At 33.1% G+C, this 17029-nt stretch overlaps 1 protein-coding gene across 23 annotated transcripts in view; it reads right to left on the reverse strand.

Moving 5' to 3' along the window:
* DTNB (dystrobrevin beta) overlaps positions 1-17029 on the reverse strand; it is a 366632-nt gene that overhangs the window by 188249 nt on the left and 161354 nt on the right. For all 23 annotated transcript variants that reach the window (XM_074300084.1, XM_074300076.1, XM_074300075.1 and 20 more), the window contains one exon: positions 10739-10863. In XM_074300084.1, coding sequence (XP_074156185.1) covers positions 10739-10863 — 125 coding nt within the window. The remainder of the gene's footprint in view (positions 1-10738; positions 10864-17029) is intronic.

Here is a 17029-nt window from a genome sequence, read left to right on the forward strand (position 1 = left end):
GAAAAACTTGCTTTGAAATTCTTTTGAGAATTATTATTGCTAACTCTTTCTTCTTATTTATTCTCTCCTTTCACCCTGTTCCTCTTCAAAAGTAGTTAGGTACTGACCATTCCCTTCTCCAATATGCCCTCTCTTTTATCACCCTTTCTCCTTTCACATATTCTATTCCCCTCCTATTCTCCTATAGGGTACGAAAGATTTCTATACCCCTATTAAGTATGTATGTTATTTCCTCTTTGAGCCAATTCTAATGAGAATAAGGTTCACTTTCTCACCTCCCCTTCTTCCACTGTAAAAGCTTATTCTTGCCTCTTTTTATGGCAAATAATTTGGACCATTCCACTTCTCCCTTTCCCTTTCTCCTGGTACATAGCTCTCTCGCCCCTCAATTTCATCATTTTTTAAAAAAGAGATTATCTCTTCATATTCAACTCACACCAGTGTCCTCGGTCTATATATATTCCTTCTGACTGTCATAATAATGAGAAAATTCTAATGAGTTACAAGTATAAGATCATATATTTAGAACTAGAAGGAACTTTTCAGGCCAGTTAGTGTAATCATTTCATTTTACAGATGAGGAAATTGAAGCTCAGTGAGCAAAGTGACTTGACCTCAGTCATACAACTAGTAAGTGTTAAAAGAAGCAGGATTTGAACTCAGGTCTTTTGACCTCAAATACAGCATATTCTCTATAACACCAAGCTTCCTCACAACTCTATTTTCTGTTCTACAAAATGGGATTAACTATGTTTATATTATTTCACAAAAGTATGAGCAAAATACTCTGAACTATAAAATACTCTGAAAACCATAAGGTGCAAGCTATTATTAGAACATTATGGATTACTTAAGAGTTGTTCTTCTCTCTTCCACAGTGATTAGTAGAGAATTTTATATGTAGTAAGCACTCAAATGTGTGTGGTCCAACTGCCTAATGAAGGCCACAAAGAACATCAGGGTCAAGCAAAAGGATTTATGACTTTTTTTAAAGATAGGAAGGCATGGGTGTGTCTGAAGGTACAAGAATCAGTCAACAGAGAAGTTTCTTTAAAATCAGTTTCTTAAGAAAGGAAGGAAAAGTCTGGAAGCAAGGTTTTTATTCAAGGTGAATTCTAGAATCAAGGAGAATAAAATAGCTTTAAAAAAGGAAACTGGCACATCTTTCTCCAAAATTAATGAGCTTAATAATAACAATAATGATATCAGCTAACATTTGCATAGCACTTATTATGTGTCAGGCACTGTGCTAACTAACAATTATTACTTCATTTGATCTTTATAACAACCCGGGGAGGTAAGTGATATTATGATCCCCACTTTACAGATATCTGAGGTAGGACCTCAGGCTCAGTGCTCTATATACACTACACCACCTACTTGACTAAATTTTCTATCCCATCCAGCATCTAGAACAGCACTGTGAATATAGCAATCATTCCTAAAATGTGCCAGAATATTTATGTTGGAAAAATGCTTTGCGGACAAATAGAGGTATGGCAATATGTTGAAATGAGGACAAAAGGGAATATATGAACAAAGTCACAGAAGTGAAAATACACAATTATAGTTAGAAACCAGGTAGAGAAAAGATAGTTGAATGCCAATATTTATCTTGTAGACATTTAAGAACCACTACAGATTTTTGAAAAGGAAATTAAATAATAAAGGATGTGTTACTCAATCCATCTTAATTTTAGTGCCTCCTTCTCTTAATTATTTCCTATCTAACTTCAATATAGCTCATCTGTATATATTTGCTAGGTTGTTATTTCCCTCAATAGATTGTGAACTCTATTTTTTTTTTGGTCTCTCTGTATCACTGGGGCTCAGCACAATGCTTGAGACATAGGAGGCGTGTAATACTTGTTTACTGATGGCCTGACAGTCAATATTGTGAGTGAAATGGGGTGCTGCATGTGAGGAAAGGCAAGAAGACTAGTATAGTTAGATTTCTGAGTATATGAAGGGGAGTGTAGTGACAGGAAAGACAGAAGAAGCCAGGCTGAAAGGGTTTTAAATGGAAAAGTGGGCATTTCATGTTTATTCTTGGAGGTAAAAGAGAACACCTGGAGTTTATGAGAGGGGCATGGCATGGTCAAGAAAAGTAGAAAAGGAGAGAACGGCTACATCAGGGATACAACCAGAGCCTTAGGCTCAGTGATTTTTTTTTTTAACCATGTTAAGAATAGGAAAATCCATGATGATTCTTCAAGAATCAGTTTCCTAAATCTTCAACATAAAGAAGATCCAACTCACTTCCAGTTGATCAATGATGGACAGAGGTAGCTACACCCAGAGAAGAAACACTGGGAGGGGAATGTAAATTGTTAGCACTAATATCTGTCTGACCAGGTTGCATGTACCTTCGGATTCTAATGTTTATTGTGCAACAAGAAAATGATATTCACACACATGTATTGTACCTAGACTATATTGTAACACATGTAAAATGTATGGTATTGCCTGTCGTCGGGGGGAGGGAATAGAGGGAGGGGGGGTAATTTGGAAAAATGAATACAAGGGATAATATTATAAAATATATATATATATATAATAAAAAAATTAAAAAAAAAAAAAAAAAAAAAGAATCAGTTTCCTAGTGGGAAACACTGTTATACTCAGTCCTTGCTCTTCCTCTAGCATTATATGGGTAGGACTCCTCCTGGTTTTTAGCAATGCTTCATGCATTAGTAAAGCTAAGTAATTTGGAAAACAGGGGTATCAGAAGGAGGAATTTTATAGGGAGGTTCTACCAAGTGATTTGATTGACTCCATTTTTAACGTCACAATTAGGGAGCTAGCAGGGATGCCAGGAACATCCTGCAAACATGATTTAGAGACAAAGTAGGAAAAGAAGGCATATCTTGAGAGACAGAATTTATCATTAAAAAAGCCTAGGCCGAGAAGACCAAAGAGGTTTCCTAGAGTAGCACTTCTTAAACTTTTTCCACTCATGACCCCTTTTCACTAGAGAAATTTTTATACCGCTTCAGGTACATAGGTATGTAAGATATGTATACAAAGCAAACATTTATTGATAATAAATCATAATTTTACACTGCCCACATATAGTTACATGACCCCATATGGGCTAATAACCCACAATTTAAGGAGCTTTGTCCTAGATTACAATAGCTATCATTTAAAGAAGGGATGAAGATTATTCTGTAAAATTTCAAGACAAAGAATAAGAACCAACTGATAGAAGTTACTAGACACAGTTAACATCTGGCACTGGGTAAAGTGGCTTAGCTTTCTTTATGAGGTAATGAGTTCACCTTAACCAGAAGCATTCAGCTTTAGGACTGATGACCACCTGTGATGGATGAAAAATGCTACAATGTAATTGAAAGAGCTCTGGCGAATCTGGCTTCTAATATCATCTCTCCCACTTCCTACCTAGTCCAGAATCATAGATTCAAACTTGAAAGAAAGTCAAAAATCCATACCAAACCGTAAGCCATTTTTTTAGATGAGGAAAAGTTAGGCTTAGGAAGTTAAGTGAACTGACCAGGTCCACACCAATACTGAATATTTGGGTCAGGATTCAAAACTTGCTATTCTTGATTTTAGGACTAGGATGTCAGGAATTATCATCAGTATTCTCTCCAATCACACAGTCATTATCATAGTTCATTCAATTGTTACATTTACATTGCATGGATCTTCTAGTTGGTCTCTCTGCCTCAAATCTCTGGCTCCAATGGTTCCCTATTATCTTTAGGAGCAAATACAACCTTTTTATCTGGCATGTAAATCTCTCGACAAAAGTTCCAACCTATTTAGTTAGCTTATTGCCTATCATTTCCCTTTATCTACACTATGGTTTAGGTAATCAGTCTTTGGACTGAGACAAAGCTCTCCATTCTTCCATTTTCTTTGCGCTGGCTGCTCCTCATACTTGGAAGGCAATCCCTTATCATTAGGGCATCCCTGGCCCTTAAAACCCCTAATTTCCTTTAAGGCTCAGATCAAGCACTACCTGAAGCCTTTCCTGACTCGTTCTTTCCCCACCCCAACTGCTAGTGCCTTCCCCCTTTACATACTCATTGTTTCCCCTCTTTACACAGTAAGCTCTTCAAAGGCAGAAACTATTTTATTTCTATCTTTTTATATCTAGCAATTAGGAGATAGTGTGTGGTTCATTTTATTGTTGTTGTTCAGTCATGTTCAGTTTATCTGACTCTTTGTGATCCCATTAGGGTTTTCTAGGCAAAGAGATTGGGATGGTTGGCCATTTACTTCTCCATCATTTTACAGATGAGAAATCTGAGGCAAACAGGGTTAATTAAGTCACATAGCTAAAAAGTTTCTGAGACCAGATTTGAATTCAGATCTTCTTGACTCCAGGCCTGTGCTCTCTCCACTATGCCACAGAACTGCTCTTTATAGACAATTAATAAATGCTTAATATTTATCCAAAATTAGCCTGTTCTGAATAGGGTGAAATGGTTCATGTTGTAATAGGGTAAATTTACAGAATTTTCTTTTCTCCTTTTCCCCTTCTTTTTTTTTAAATTTCTTTTTCTCTTTAAACAAGCATGAGAAAACATTTTTATTAAGTCCTTAGGAAGGAATGGTATTTTGATAGTCAAAGGAATATAAATTTGGAATGGGAAGGAAACTTAGAGAAATGTGGTCTAACACCTTCATTCCACAGATGAAGATATAGAGGCCAGGAGGCAAAAACGACTTATCCAAGGTAATACAGATAATAAGTGGCAAAGTGAGGATTCAGGTCATGTGATTCCTGATTCAATCACTTTTTCTACTACTTGAGAGTATTCAGTAGTATGGGATGGGAAAGTTACATGATTGAGGAGATACATTAAATGTAAAGGAAGAAAATATTAAGGTAAGTGGATCTGTATGCTTGTATGATAGTCACACCTTAAATGACATATGATGATCCACCCATGCCAACCTCTACATCAGATGAATTCTGGAAATATCAAATAACTTCAGTACTTCCTTCAAATAATTTAACTGCTGAGTCAAATAAATTAAGTAGTGAATTACTGTCTCTTTCATTGTTTGGTTTGAGGTTTTATTGGGGGAGAGAGTTGCCCCTTTCATTCTTTAGGATTATTTAGTTTCCAATTAATTATTTTTCTTTTTTTTTTTTTAATTATACCTTTTTATTTACACGATATATGCATGGGTAATTTTTCAGCATTGACAACTGCAAAACCTTTTGTTCCAACTTTTCCCCTCATTCCCTCCACCCCCTCCCCCAGATGTCAGGTTGACCAAAACATGTTAAATATGTTAAAGTGGAAGTTAAATACAATATATGTAGATATGTCCAAACAGTTATTTTGCTGTACAAAAAGAATCGGACTTTGAAATAGTGTACAATTACATACATAAATAATAAAATGTAAATAAATACATTTCTTATCCAAATTAACTTCCTTGTCGACAAAATATATCTTTATAATTTATAAAGGAAATCAAAAATGCAGGTGGACAAAAATAGAGGGATTGGGAATTCTATGTAGTGGTTTACAGTCATCTCCTAGAGTTCTTTTGTTGGATGCAGCTGGTTCAGTTCATTACTGCTCTATTGGAACTGATTTGGTTCATCTCATTGTTGAAGATGGCCACATCCATCAGAATTGATCATCATTTAATATTGTTGTTGAAGTATACAACGATCTCCTGGTCCTGCTTATTTCACTCAGTATCAGTTCATGTAAGTCTCTCCAGGCCTTTCTGAAATCATCCTGCTGGTCATTTCTTACAGAACAACAATTATTTTTCCATGGCTCTTTATTACACATAATTTTTATTGCATCATGATCTAAAAAGGATTCATTTACTATTTTCTACTTTCTGCATTTGATTGTGAGGCTTTTTATGCCCTAACCACTGAGCAAAAGGTATATTCCTATCTATCTCTAGCCAATTTTCTCCAAAGATCTATAATACTTAACTTTTTAAAAAATTCTATTTACCTCCTTAGCTTCTTTCTTATTTATTCTGTGGTTAGATTTATTTAATTCTGAAAGAAGGAGGTTGGGATCCCATAGTAGTATAGTTTTTCTGTCTATTTCCTGCAACTTACTTAACTATGGATGCTATACCACTTGGTGCATATATGTTTAGTATTGCTATTTCTTCATTATTTATGGATTCCTTTAACAAGATGCAGTTTCCTTCCTTATCCCTTTTAATTAGATCTTTATTTGATCTGAGATCAGAATGGTTATCCCTGCTTTTTTTTTTTTTTTTTTTTTACTTCAGCTGAAGCAAAATAGATTTTGCTCTAGCCTTTTATCTTTATTCTGTAGCTCTCTGTTTCAAATGTGTTTCTTGTAAACACATTTGTAGGACTCTGGCTTTTAATCCAGTCTGCTATCCATTTCCATTTTAATAAGATTAATAATTTATCCTATTTTATCCATACTATTTCTTCCCAAGTTATACTTTTTTTCTTTCCTTTCATCTTTTCTCTTCTCACTAGTATATATTGCTTGTGAACACTACCTCCCTCAATCTGCCTTGCCTTTTTTCAGCTCAGGTGGTGGGAAAAGCAAACAATAAAGTACTCTGCTTGATAAATGATACCAACAAGAAGCATTTTCATTAAAAAAGTGGGTGGGGGAAGAAGCAGGGAGGAAGATTGCCATTTTTACACTTCAGATCCATCTATTATTTTAAAGTAAGTATCACAAAAGTGTACTTTAATAACTAAGTAACGAAGAAAAAAATTTAGACCTTATTCATACTTTGGGACATAAATGCTCTTCTATTACTCCTGGTCTAGTGAATTTCTATTGCATTTCTTTGATCATCATCCCCCCCCCCCCCCCAGGCTGGGATTAAGTGACTTGCCCAGGGTCACACAGCTAGGAAGTGTGAAGTGTCTGAGACCAGATTTGAACTCGGATCCTCCTGAATTCAAGGCTGGTGCTGTATCCACTGAGCCACCTAGCTGCCCCCTATTGCATTTCTTTGAAGACATGATGAATAAGAAGAAAGCTAGCCAAATTATTGTGCCATACAAAAGAGTTTCCATCTAAAAATGAACATACTCTAAGTATACTAAAACTGTTTTATTGGCTGAAGTTCAGAATGTGTAAGAAGTAAGTTGAAAATAAGAATTAAGATTTTGTTCTGTTGAACAGAAATGTATGTTGATTCTGTGTCAGAATGGCAATAACACAAAAGGATACTCAACAGTATGAAACATAAAGAGGAATTATTCAAAAGTATTATTTTAGTTAAAGAAATGATTTGATTCCTAGGCAATTACAATCTTTAAATAAAACATGGAGAAAATGTTCAAATTGTACTGCTTATTTACATGTAGTTTAGTTATGAGAAAGATAAAGGAGTTTCACTGAATAAGAAATCAGTTTTGTTTTACAGGCACAAATTTTATTTTAACCTTTAACAGAAGTAACAGTTACCAATTAATTTCTCTGCATAGAGAAAGAAATCCTTAATCTAGATTTGGATGAGGTAACAATGAAAAGAGAAAGAAGATCACCAAGGGAATACAAGACGACTCAAATTTCTGGCTCATGTCCCACTCTCCTTGTCAGACTAGACTTATCAATGGGCATGGGGGAAAGACAATGGACATTTTCTTATCTTACATTTAGTCAGACTCACAGAGAATCAAGGTCAGACAGTTTTGTTTTCTCATTGAAAAGGTATAAGACTAGCTTGCTTGTTTTTAATGAACAACAATTATTCATAAGTGAGATGAGGTTTAAATACTAGAAACTTAAAGTCTTTAAATAACAATAAATTTTCAAACTTGTAACTTTTAGCAACAAGACTGTATCAAATACTTAATAAGCTATGCTGACAGAGCAAATTGAAAGTTTCAAGAAAACTTCTGGAAAAAAGAAGCAGTTTTATTTTATTTCTCTGCAAAAAATAGTGGAATACGTATGAATGCTTGAAAATTTTTTGTTTGTGATACTATCTGAAAAATCTTCATACCTCACTCTTTATATTTCTTAATGAACTTTATAAATTATAAAGATATATTTTGTCAATAAGGAAGTTAATTTGGATAAGAAAAATTAGTTATCTATCAGTTCACTAATTAGAAGAGAAGTAGATTGTCAATCTAACCTATCAAAGTGGCAAGTTGGAGAATTCAAGGCTTCAAGCATATAGTATAAGGCATGCCACAAAAAAAGAGAAGAAAAAATTGTTTTGCTGGATTCTGGAAACAAAAGAATGTAATAGCAATTCATAAGGGTCACTAACATTTACATAAGGATTTTTGCTGGTCACATATTGATTTCAAAAGCCATATGTTAACAAAAATCCATGATTTATTGTATTTCTGTTTATTTTGTTAAATATTTCCCAATTACATTTTAATCTAGTTAAGGGGGAGAGGGAATTGGAAGTGCTGCTGCCACTACTGATGTAGATCATGGCTATGTTTGACACCTCTGCATTAGAACACTTAACATTATATGATAGCAACAGAGTATGACAGCTTTCTATGAATATACTTCTCATTTATGACTGACCCATATTATTTTCTAGGCATCTATCTCTTACAACATCCTTTGCTAGCACTTTTCAGACACAGCTATTTGTTAATGATCTGTTTCAGTCTACTCATATGCAACATGCACTTATCCATTCCCCTTTTGGTGACCTGCAACTTTAATCCATTCTAATGCTCTTTCTCTTTTTTACTGGCAAATTAAAACAACCAACATCTAAGAAGAGCTATCATCCATGGCACAACACTATTCTAAACAGAGTACCAAAGGCAATGAGTGCCTGAGATTTGGGTGAATCTGTTTTCAGACAAGAAGAGGCAGATATTGTTTTCCTTTTCTTTGTATCTCTAATATTTAGCATAGTTCCTGGAACATAGTAAACACTTAATAAATGGTTGTTAATTTGACTTGAATATATATGGATGACTATATATATATATATATATATATATATATATATATATATATATATATATATATATATATACTATTATAATGGAAAGGAATAACAATTTTTATTTATTTATTCTTTCAACCAAGAAGCATTTATCCCCAGCTACTCCTTTTCCCTCGTTTACATAGTCAATTAATTGAGAAGTATTTTTATTTTTAACTTCACCTCATCTTTCCCATCTGATACCTTCCCACCATTCAGCTGGTTAACACTTTATATTCATGCCCTTGTTACCCCCCAATTTGAATTATTCCTACAACCTCCTAATTTTTCACCCTGCCTTAAATATCTTCCATTCCAGTCCATCCAACATATTACTACTGAAATAATCTTCCCCAAGTGCAAATCTGACTATATCACTCTGTAAATCTGTTATATCATTCTCTCTCCCTTCCTCTTCCTTCTTCTCCCTTCTCTCTTTTTCTTTCTCGTTCTCTCTCCTTCTCTCTCTCTCTCTCTCTCTCTCTCTCTCTCTCTCTCTCTCTCTCTCTCTCTCTCTCTCTCTCTCTCTCTCTCTCTCTCTCCCCCCAATTGGCCATAATGCATATATTTTAATATGATTATAAAAATTAATCATTATGTTCTTAATTTATATATCAGGTAAGTTAAATCCTTTATCTTTTGTTTCTGTCATAGAAAAGAGGGCAAATAGTGAGAACTCAAAGAAACATGGAAAGACTTTTATGAAGACCAAAAAAAAAAATTCACATAATTACACCTCAAAATAAATGACGACACTAAAAAACAACCATACAATGTCAATTCCAAATTATAAGTTAAAAAACATTCTCCCTTTCTATTAAAAGATGACAAATTACAAAAAGTGAAGATTTACTTATAATATAAGCAATCAGTATCTTAGATGGTTTTATTCAAGTATTTTATGAGAATGTAAGAGTGGTGGGGTTTTTTTTTTTGTTTTGTTTTGTTTTTGGACAGTGACTGACATGTCAAAACTACATCAATTTTAAAACAAATTTTCCACAGTGTAGTTCAAGGTTCTGCTATAAAGAAAGGTTGGTCTCTTTTAAAGCAAGGACAAAATAACTTAAAATAGTACTACACCTAGTGCAGTAATGATTTTTTTTTAAATGCTAGTGTCCTTCTTAAGAATGAGTTTCTAACACTTAGGTCCTAAACTTATATGTAGATGTTAATACAAGATTCAACAAATCCCAAGCAAGCTTGTTTCATTCCTCACCATTAAGTAATTTGAATTATATTACCACAAGTGGAAAGAGGTCCACAATACTTAAGAGCATTACTAAAGTGTCTCTGACATTCCAACCCACTACTAAAGCTTAAATGAGGATTGGGGTTCTGTTTCCTATGAATGCTCTAGAAAAGAAGAAAGGTGAATAGATAAAGAAAGGGACTTTTGGCTATTATAGGTTCTATCTGATGTGTACAAATGTTAGGGTGGTCCGATGTGCCTACCTCTTTCTTCAACTTTTTCCAGAGGTTCCCTAGTGATCATAATTTGGATCTTTATCTAAAGCAAAGAACAGAATGTTCTACAATAGCACTTTTTTTTCTTTCCTTAAATACTAAAAAATTCTTTTGGATTCTAAATTTAGGGGCTAATGGAAATAGATGGAAATAAAATCTATTAAGTCTTCTGTTATTATAGCTGCTAAATTTAGTTATTATTGAGAGCCAAACTTCTGTGTATATCCCTAAACCTAGGGAACCAAACAGCAATCACACCATGGCTGTGAGTTAGCACTTGATCTTTGACTATAATATATATATAAAGTCAGATATCAGTAGGAAAATAACTCACACATAGGATTTTACTTACACTATATGTGCAAGGTCAAGTGGCTTCTCTGGTTGCTCAGGAAAAACAGGATGTGGGGGTTCCCTGGTGGGTACACAACCCAGAGATTTACTAATTGCATGGCTCAGCTTCTTTGCAGGTGATTTCTGTATCAAAGGAAAAATATAATCAATTAAACCTTTAAATGAACTACCCATTGCGTTCCTAGAGACTACAGTAAACATCTTTTCAAATACAGAGCAAAGTATCAGAAAGATTATTAGGTTAGAAATTAAAGTTCATGGATTCTTGGGCTAAGTCTTCCATTAATGACTTTTTTTTTTTTTAAATAATTTAACCATTCTCGATCTCAATTAAATGTGATGATATTGATGATGTCTGTTAGCTGGAACACTACATGGCTATGACTGATTTCCTTTAAGTTCCTGCCATAACTTAATTATTCAAAGTCACTCCAAGGTTATTTCATTTTATATATGCTCACCATATCATATTTCAAACATTTCCACCAAGAAGTACTTCTTCCAAATCAAATTTCTTTTTTTCTCTGTTTATTTTGAATATTTTTATATCAATTCTCTGTTTCTATGATTATAGCACTGTCCCAGCATCACCACTGTTAAAACATTGTAATTTGTTTCCTCAATTACATATAAGAAACCTCTGCCTCAGTTAAAGATAATATGAAGGGATAAGTACCAAAAGAAAGGAAATAGATTTTTAAAGCATTTTAAAAGCTGCTTTAGGGTATAATTTAGGACGAGTTCTTGAAAAAAATTGCTAACACATGCACATGAATACAATTTTTACACATACTATCAAGTTCTTTGCTTTGTCTTTTAAAACAATACAGACGCTGTTATGATGAATATGGCATTGTTCTCATAACAAAAATCTTTATCTGCTATATATATATATATCAGAAATGAAAAATATGGGATTATTCTTTTAGTTTAGATCTAAAGGAATAAAGATTGTTTCAAAACTATCTAGTGTTTATTTTTTTAAATCAAGTTACAGAGTTAAAATATCTTGTGATAAAACTAATTTAAAACTTGTTCAAATTCATTCAAAATGTTCAAGAAAAAAGTCTTCTAGGTTAAAAAATGAACAATTGTTACTTTAATGTTATAGACTAATAACTATATTTATATAATTTATTTATATAATAACTATAACTAATGTTATAGCTAGACTGAAAAATAATGTTCAAAATCAACATTTTCCTGAAATTTATTCTATAATGACAGTTCATATTATAAATAACCATATTGTCAGAAATCTGATCACCAGAAGATTAAATATTTTAGCCATAGTAAACCACTGTAAAGCAAGAAAGTTATTTACTAAAGGCAGAGATGCTTTGCAATCTGTAGAAGATTTGTCAATTCCCAGTTGTATTGTGAATTGAAGTATTGTGAATAACAAATTTATATATTTGTACCATTAGCAAGGGGAAACTAATAAAAAATACTAGCAGTTCTTGAATCCTTAGAGTAAACTCATTAATTAAATAGTAATAAAACAGTTTTGTTATTGAAACGATAATTCTGGGAAGATTTATCTCAATTTGAAAAAAAAAATCAATGAATACATTCAAGTCCTTCAAGGAGCACTGTTATGCATATTCAATTAGATGTAATCAACAACTATAATTGAAAATGTCTGATAGCCAAAATGTGCATACCCTTTGACCCAGCAGTGCTACTACTGGGCTTATATCCCAACGAAATACTAAAGAAGGGAAAGGGACCTGTATGTGCCAAAATGTTTGTGGCAGCTCTTTTTGTCGTGGCTAGAAACTGGAAAATGAATGGATGTCCATCAATTGGAGAATGGTTGGGTAAATTATGGTATATGAATGTTATGGAATATTATTGTTCTGTAAGAAATTACCAGCAGGAGGAATACAGAGAGGCTTGGAGAGACTTACATCAACTGATGCTGAGTGAAACGAGCAGAACCAGAAGATCACTATACCCTTCAACAATGATACTGTATGAGGATGTATTCTGATGGAAGTGGATATCTCCAACATAAAGAAGATCTAATCCAATTCCAATTGATCAATGATGGACAGAATTAGCTACACCCAGAAAAGGAACACTGGGAAATGAGTGTAAACTGTGAGCATTTTTTTTTGTTTGTTTTTGTTTTTTTTTCTTCCCAGATTATTTTTACCTTCTGAATACAATTCTTCCTTTGCAACAACAACAACAACAAAATTCGGTTCTGCACATATATATTGTACCAAGCATATACTATAAGATATTTAATATGTATGGGAATGCCTGCCATCTAGAGGAGGGGGTGGAGGGAAGGAAGGGAAAAATTCAGAACAGAAGGGAGTACAAGGGATAATGTTGTAAAAAAAAATTATCTATGCATATGTACTGTCAAAAAATGTTTAAAATTATAAAATTAATTTTTAAAATGTTAATAAAAAAAGAAAGAAAATGTCTGATAGGGTGGAGAAGATCTTTTACTTCTTCAGACCTCCAACATGAAATGACATCCTTTTGATTGTTATTAAGATGATAATGGAAGATTTTCATACTTAAAGTGGAGATACCTAGTTTGTTTTTTTCTCTATTTCTGTTTCTGCCACATACAGGGGAATGAGAAGAACCAGAAATCTAATCTGGATGACTGAAAAAGGAAATTAATACTATCCATTTAATTAGCTTCAACTGGCTTATTAGCAGGTTGAATGGACTACCCCTGTTTGAAAATGGAAAAAAGTCACTGAACTAAAAAAAGGGGTTTTAGATGCCAAACTTTACTGGGGAATTTAATTTTGAAGTGAGATTGAGAATATAAAGTGAATTTATTCTAAATAAAATCTAGTAGCCAAATAATCTTTTAAAACAAAGAAACCTATATATATATACATATATATATATATATGTATTAGTCCTTGATTGTTAGCAATCATAACCTAATAAAAAGAATGAGATTAGATTGAGTATATACTAATATGCTCTCAAAAACTCTAACTTTTCAGTTCCTTGGTTCACTCATTTCTCTTGATCTACTCTTCCACTCCACCTTAGTTACAAACAGATGATCATAACCCACAAATGTTCTACTTCAATGTTCATAAACTCTGAAATTCCATTATATGATAATAGTCTCTTGTCTTTCTAGCTTTTCCTCTGCTTTATGATTTGTGAATGCTATACTATCTTTTACGCTTGAGCTCCTTGCTTATTTATCCTATCACTAACCTGTCTTGCTGATCCCCAATTTCTTCCATCCTCTGCTATCTTAATTCCTATTTATGTGCTACTGAATGGAGCAAGAGAAAAAAATCACAAAACTATATTGACTAGGTCCACCACAAACTTTTGCTAAAGAATTTCAATTGGGCTCTCACTACAGCAAAGCAAAAAAACAAAATAAAAAAACCCAACCTTTTAATAATCCCTTATTGATTTTCTATCTTGCTTATGATAATAACTATTCCAAAAAAATTTTTATCCTTCCCCAAATTTCCCATGGCACTTATTTCCCATCACATAAGCTGAGAACCTTGGTCTTACATGTCACTGAAAAAAAAAAAGAGTCCATTTTTCAAAAACATCCAGCCTATATCACTCAAATGTGTTCCTCCACTATAAGGAAAAACAACACCACCCAACCTTCACATGATCTAATCATTTCACTATTGCTTCTGTCCTTTGTCCCTTTGTGGCTAAACTCACTGAGAAAGCCATCCACAATTAGTGACTCCACTCCTTTTCCCCCCATATCTTCTGCAATCTAGTTTTCTAATTCATCACTCAACTAAAACTACCCTTTCAGAAGTTCCAATTAATTATATTTCTATAATTATATTATTATATCATATTATCTTAATTATTAAAACTATCCATTTCTCAATCTTCACCCGGTCTGGCTTTTCTCTAGTCTATATATATAAAATCACATTTACCTCTTAGAGCCTTCACAACTTGACTCATTTTTTTGGTCTTACAACTTTACTACTCCATAGCAACTCTGGCATTATTGTTCTTCAAATATGACACTTTCTCTAACACCATGCCTTTTTACTGTTTGTCCTTTACATTTGGAATGCTTTCCCCTCTGCTTCCTTGTTTCCTTCAGGACTGCTGCACATTATAAACATTTAATAACTTCAACATCTGATACTATTGATCACTTTTTCCTTCTGAAGACATTCTCCTCTCTGGGTTTTTTGGGACTCTTTTATCCCTTTCTTGATTTGTCTCCTACCTATGCAACCATTTCTTATCACTATCCTCTGCCGGTTCATCATTTATATTATTTCCCATAATTATAGGTGTTCATATAGGTTCAATCCTAGGCCACCTTTTTTTCTTCATCTATATTCTCTTTCTTGATCCTTTGTACTCCATCTCCGTAACAACACATGCTACTGAACACTTAAACTATATGTCTGCAGGCATCTTAAGCCTAAACTCATTATCTTTCTTCACATATCTTTCCTTCTTCCATATTACAATCAATCAAAAGAGTTTGACCTGACTATCCATGGATCATGAATGTCTATTGTCCAGATAACAACAGACATTTAGATAAAAGACCTATAGTGCTTGTCCATCAGTATTATATAATCTGAATCAAACAGTATAGATGGACAATAAGCTAGAACCAGAGTTAAATAGGAAAAAAATAAGTTGGGTTGCTTTTGGGAAATCACAAAGCTCTTTTACTGTACCCATACTTCCCATGAAAGCAAAAGCCTATCTTCTTAATAGCAACAATCTACCTATGTTATTATTGGTAAAAAGACAAAGAATAAAAGTCTTCAAAGAATTAAATGGAGAGGTACATGATTAGCATGACAAAACTGTAACACAAAACCAATGAGGAACTATGAAGAAGTTTAGGATTAAAAGATATCAAAGAGAAATTTCATAATAGGAAATGAAAATGGGCTAGTTACATGAGAATAGTGATGGTGAAAAAATATAGCAATAATTTTTAAAGGTACTAACATGACAGACCAGGTAAAGAATAATGGACTAGAGTAAGATGAGAGTAATGTAACTAAAAAAATGTTCAAAAGATGCTATTGAGTTTTAATTGACAAGATTTAATAACTTATATATGAAGCAAAAAAAGAAGTCTTGAGGAAAATTCTGGAGTCATATTGTCATGTCTAATTATGTAACACACTGAAATCCCCAGATTCTTTTAAAGATGAACTATTTTCTGGTCATACTTCCCCATTTTAAATTTCTGGAACTGATTTTTTGAAATAACATAAGGTTTATATTTATCCCTATAAATTATCAAATTTGGCTTAACATTCAAGACTGCCAGAATATTGTAGATACTGATTTTGTCATCCAGTAAGTTAAGTATCCTTTTCTGCTTTATATCAATTACAAATCTGATAAGTACAGTATCTGTATCTTTAACCAAGTCGTTCATAAAAGCAGTTAAAACAGCACGAGGCCAAGCAACATATCCCCAGGGCACTTCACCAAAGAATTTCCAAAATAACATTAAATGACAGATGGTTACTTTTTGGATCCAGCCATCCAATTAGTTCTCTATCTAGGTCACATTATCTTTTTCTCAACAACATGAGACACTCATATGCTTCATTAAAATCTAGATAAACAATATCTGCAGTCTCCTCCTGATCTACCAGTTAATTGTATCAAAAAAAGTAAATTAGTCTGACATAACCTGTTCTTGATAAAAATGTATTCTGTTCTTTTAATATTATATAGGTCCCTGTAAAAGTCAACAGAAGAGCAATGAACATTGAGTACAATGTAGGCTACTTTCTCAGTCAACCACACAGAAAGATACAAAAGAAATGTACTAAAAACTCACATCAAAAAGTGTTCCAGGTACTCTGCATCTCAAAAACCAGGTATTTAAGAAAAGGTTAAAGCCAACATAACTAAGACTTTAAGGATTTGGGCTCTACCCTTTCACAGGTGAAATGCTAGATTTTAAAAAATGAACTTATAAACTCTTTGAATGATGCAAATATGGTCTTGATATCTAAACTAGAGGGATACAAAGAAAACTATAAAATAATATCACTAATGATTATCAATGCCTACATAGTAAATAAAATATCAGCAAAGAGATAGCAACAACACATTTTTAAATTTTTTTTAATGATCAGATTGAATTTATACCAGGAATGAAAAGTTGAATCAATAGATAAGGACAACTATAAATATAAAAGATCATATTAATAACATAATTAAAAAAGCATATTATTACATCAACAGATGCTGAAAAAGGTCTTGACAAAAATCCCACATCAATTTCTCCTAAAAATATTAGAAAGATTCAGACTAA

The sequence above is a fragment of the Sminthopsis crassicaudata genome, chromosome 3 (assembly GCF_048593235.1).
Source record: "Sminthopsis crassicaudata isolate SCR6 chromosome 3, ASM4859323v1, whole genome shotgun sequence".
Lineage (NCBI taxonomy): Eukaryota > Metazoa > Chordata > Mammalia > Dasyuromorphia > Dasyuridae > Sminthopsis > Sminthopsis crassicaudata.